This window comes from Bombina bombina, chromosome 7 (assembly GCF_027579735.1).
Source record: "Bombina bombina isolate aBomBom1 chromosome 7, aBomBom1.pri, whole genome shotgun sequence".
Lineage (NCBI taxonomy): Eukaryota > Metazoa > Chordata > Amphibia > Anura > Bombinatoridae > Bombina > Bombina bombina.
In genome coordinates, this window is record NC_069505.1 from 62,372,721 (window position 1) to 62,377,146 (window position 4,426).

The 4,426-nt window shown below is 32.8% G+C and overlaps 1 protein-coding gene across 1 annotated transcript in view; it reads right to left on the minus strand.

The window, feature by feature from the left end:
- Positions 1-521: 521 nt before the first annotated feature.
- The window catches only part of PTS (6-pyruvoyltetrahydropterin synthase), a 50,822-nt gene continuing 46,917 nt past the window's right edge, over positions 522-4,426 (minus strand). Inside the window, exon 6 of the mRNA XM_053720144.1 lies at positions 522-1,038. Within this exon, the coding sequence (XP_053576119.1) occupies positions 915-1,038 (124 nt within the window). The 3' untranslated portion in view covers positions 522-914. The remainder of the gene's footprint in view (positions 1,039-4,426) is intronic.

Below are 4,426 nucleotides of genomic sequence, written 5' to 3' on the forward strand. Positions count from 1 at the left end.
AGCAAACTCTGGTATCGAGAGTTGTATTTGCGGGTTAAAAATGCTCTACGCTCCTTTTTTGGAGCCTAACGCAGCATTTGTTTGAACTCTCGATACCAGAGTTAATTTTATGGTGCGGCCAGAAAAAAGCCCGCGGAGCGTTAACAGCTCTTTTACCGCTGAACTCCAAATCTAGGCCTATGGGAGGCAGCTCTCATCTCTCTAGGACTCCCAAGTTTCTCCATTTTGTCTTAATTCTTAGAACTAAGTGAGTTCTGTCCCTGTGAAGTCTGCTGCGATTTCATTCCAAGCTGGACAGTTTTTGAAAACCAGGCCCTTAGTCATTCTCATTGAACATTTTATTGATAAATTTATGTATGCGTTTCTTGAGCTGCTATATATTTTATTTGTAATGCCAACACAGAATTGTCAACTCCTATGGAAAGCTATGTACCTTATAAACTAGCTATTTATTTTTAATAGTTTAGTACAATAATGTCAGGTTTCAATGAAAAGTCATATGCCAAAAAAATATCTTAGGCTGAAAAAAAAAGTATAACTTTAATAGTAATATATAATTTCTTCACAAAGAATAAATGTATTAAACGAACAGTAAAATATTTAATAATACGTAGCATTTTATATAAAAAAATATTGATATTTAATGTCTATCATTTGGGAAGATGTTAACTGATTAATTATGACTAATATTTCCACAGTCCAAAAACTGACAGTAATTAAAAAAAGAGACACTATTCACTACATTGTATCCTTAGTGAATTTTTACTGTTCAGTTTGTGAGAACTTTTGCTGACCTGGTTTACAAACGTAATTGTCTTCCTACATATCCTGTTATTTACACAAACCACTATAACAATTCACTGTCTACAGAGCAGATATCTGCCGGAGCTGGTCTTCACAGCATTGGATTCTCTTCACTCCCCTCTGTATACAGCACTGTTGGAATCTGTTTCATGTACGCAAACTTCATAAAGAAGCCCTTCAGGAAGCCTCTTTTGCAGACCCTCCCAGATGAATACTGCCACATTCTCTACTGAACTGCAGAAACAGGAAGATAGACAGAGAGTGTAACCTATGAGCACTTCACCATCAGATAGACATATAGATAGTCTACAATGCAATGGAACAGCCATTGGATATTTAAAGGGACAGTCTAGTCAAAATTAAACTTTCATAATTCAGATAGGGCATGTAATTCTAAACAACTTTCTAATTTACTTTTATCATCAAATTTGCTTTGTTCTCTTGGTAGTCTTAGTTAAAAGCTAAACCTAAGTAGGCTCATATGCTAATTTTAAGCCCTTGAAGGCCGCCTCTTATCTGAATGCATTTGACAGTTTTTCACAGCTAGAGGGCATTGGTTCACATGTGTGCCATATAGATAACATTGTGCTCACTCCTGTGGAGTTATTTATAAGTCAGCATTAATTGGTTAAAATGCAAGTGTGCCAAAAGAACTGAGACAAGGGGGCTGTCTGCAGAGGCATAGATACAAGGTAATCACAGAGGTAACAAAAAAAATATATAACCATGTTGGATATACAAAACTGGGGAATGGGTAATAAAGTGATTTTCTTTTTAAACAATACAAATTCTGGAGTAGACTGTCCCTTTAACAGACATTTTGCAATCAATAATGAATCTTTGGTTCGATAGATGAGTATATGTTTATGATTTTCCCTTTGTTTGCTGATTTCCCTGTCTACCAGAACAAAACAACCTAACAAATCACTAACCTGTCCCTACGGTTTTGTTGTGGGTCACACATATGCACTAGGAACAACATTAACTCTATACTACAAAATCTGCTTTTTGCTCCTTTAATCTGCTTTAGTGCTGATTCTGCCTAGTTTATAAATGATCATATATTAAACAGGGTTATTTAAAACATACAGGGCCAGATTACAAATGGAGCGCTATATATTACTTCTATGAAAGAGATATTTGCGCTCCACTATGTAATACCAGCGCATGCTAATGTGCACTGGTATTACAAGTTAACAGCAATGAGAACACGACCCATGAAAGCTTTGTGCTCTAATGGGAGCCTCGTTCTCATGCCATGAGACACGGCAGAGAACCTAACGCAGCGAAGGGGGTAAGTAGCGCAGCAAATTTTAAATATGCATGTATATGAATATATATACTGTATATACACATACTAACACATAAATATATATGTATATACACATAGTAACACATAAAATATATATGTATATACACATACTAAACACATAAATATATATGTACTATACACCATAGTAACACATAAATATATATGTATATACACATATTAGCACATAAATATATATGTATATACACATAGTAACACATAAATATATATGTATATACACATACTAACACATAAATATATATGTATATACACATACTAACACATAAATATATATGTATATACACATATTAACACACAAATATATATGTATATACACATAGTAACACATAAATATATATTTATATACACATATTAACACAAATATATATGTATATACACATATTAACACATAAATATATATGTATATACACATAATAACACATAAATATATATGTATATACACATAGTAACACATAAATATATATGTATATACACATAGTAACACATAAATATATATGTATATACACATAGTAACACATAAATATATATGTATATACACATATTAACACATAAATATATATGTATATACACATAGTAACACATAAATATATATGTATATACACATATTAACACACAAATATACATGTATATACACATATTAACACATAAATATATATGTATATACACATAGTAACACATAAATATATATGTATATACACATATTAACACACAAATATACATGTATATACACATATTAACACATAAATATATATGTATATACACATAGTAACACATAAATATATATATATATATATACACATAGTAACACATAAATATATATGTATATACACATAGTAACACATAAATATATATATATATATATATATATATATACACATAGTAACACATAAATATATATGTATATACACATAGTAACACATAAATATATATATATATATACACACATACTAACACATAAATATATATGTATATACACATAATAACATAAATATATATGTATATACACATAGTAACACATAAATATATATGTATATACACATATTAACATAAATATATATATATATATATATATATATATATATATATATATATATATATATATATACACATAGTAACACATAAATATATATGTATATACACATAGTAACACATAAATACAGGGAGTGCAGAATTATTAGGCAAATTGTATTTTTGAGGATTAATTTTATTATTGAACAACAACCATGTTCTCAATGAACCCAAAAAACTCATTAATATCAAAGCTGAATAGTTTTGGAAGTAGTTTTTAGTTTGTTTTTAGTTATAGCTATTTTAGGGGGATATCTGTGTGTGCAGGTGACTATTACTGTGCATAATTATTAGGCAACTTAACAAAAAACAAATATATACCCATTTCAATTATTTATTTTTACCAGTGAAACCAATATAACATCTCAACATTCACAAATATACATTTCTGACATTAAAAAACAAAACAAAAACAAATCAGTGACCAATATAGCCACCTTTCTTTGCAAGGACACTCAAAAGCCTGCCATCCATGGATTCTGTCAGTGTTTTGATCTGTTCACCATCAACATTGCGTGCAGCAGCAACCACAGCCTCCCAGACACTGTTCAGAGAGGTGTACTGTTTTCCCTCCTTGTAAATCTCACATTTGATGATGGACCACAGGTTCTCAATGGGGTTCAGATCAGGTGAACAAGGAGGCCATGTCATTAGATTTTCTTCTTTTATACCCTTTCTTGCCAGCCACGCTGTGGAGTACTTGGACGCGTGTGATGTAGCATTGTCCTGCATGAAAAATCATGTTTTTCTTGAAGGATGCAGACTTCTTCCCTGTACCACTGCTTGAAGAAGGTGTCTTCCAGAAACTGGCAGTAGGACTGGGAGTTGAGCTTGACTCCATCCTCAACCCGAAAAGGCCCCACAAGCTCATCTTTGATGATACCAGCCCAAACCAGTACTCCACCTCCCACCTTGCTGGCATCTGAGTCGGACTGGAGCTCTCTGCCCTTTACCAATCCAGCCACGGGCCCATCCATCTGGCCCATCAAGACTCACTCTCATTTCATCAGTCCATAAAACCTTAGAAAAATCAGTCTTGAGATATTTCTTGGCCCAGTCTTGACGTTTCAGCTGTGTGTCTTGTTCAGTGGTGGTCGTCTTTCAGCCTTTCTTACCTTGGCCATGTCTCTGAGTATTGCACACCTTGTGCTTTTGGGCACTCCAGTGATGTTGCAGCTCTGAAATATGGCCAAACTGGTGGCAAGTGGCATCTTGGCAGCTGCA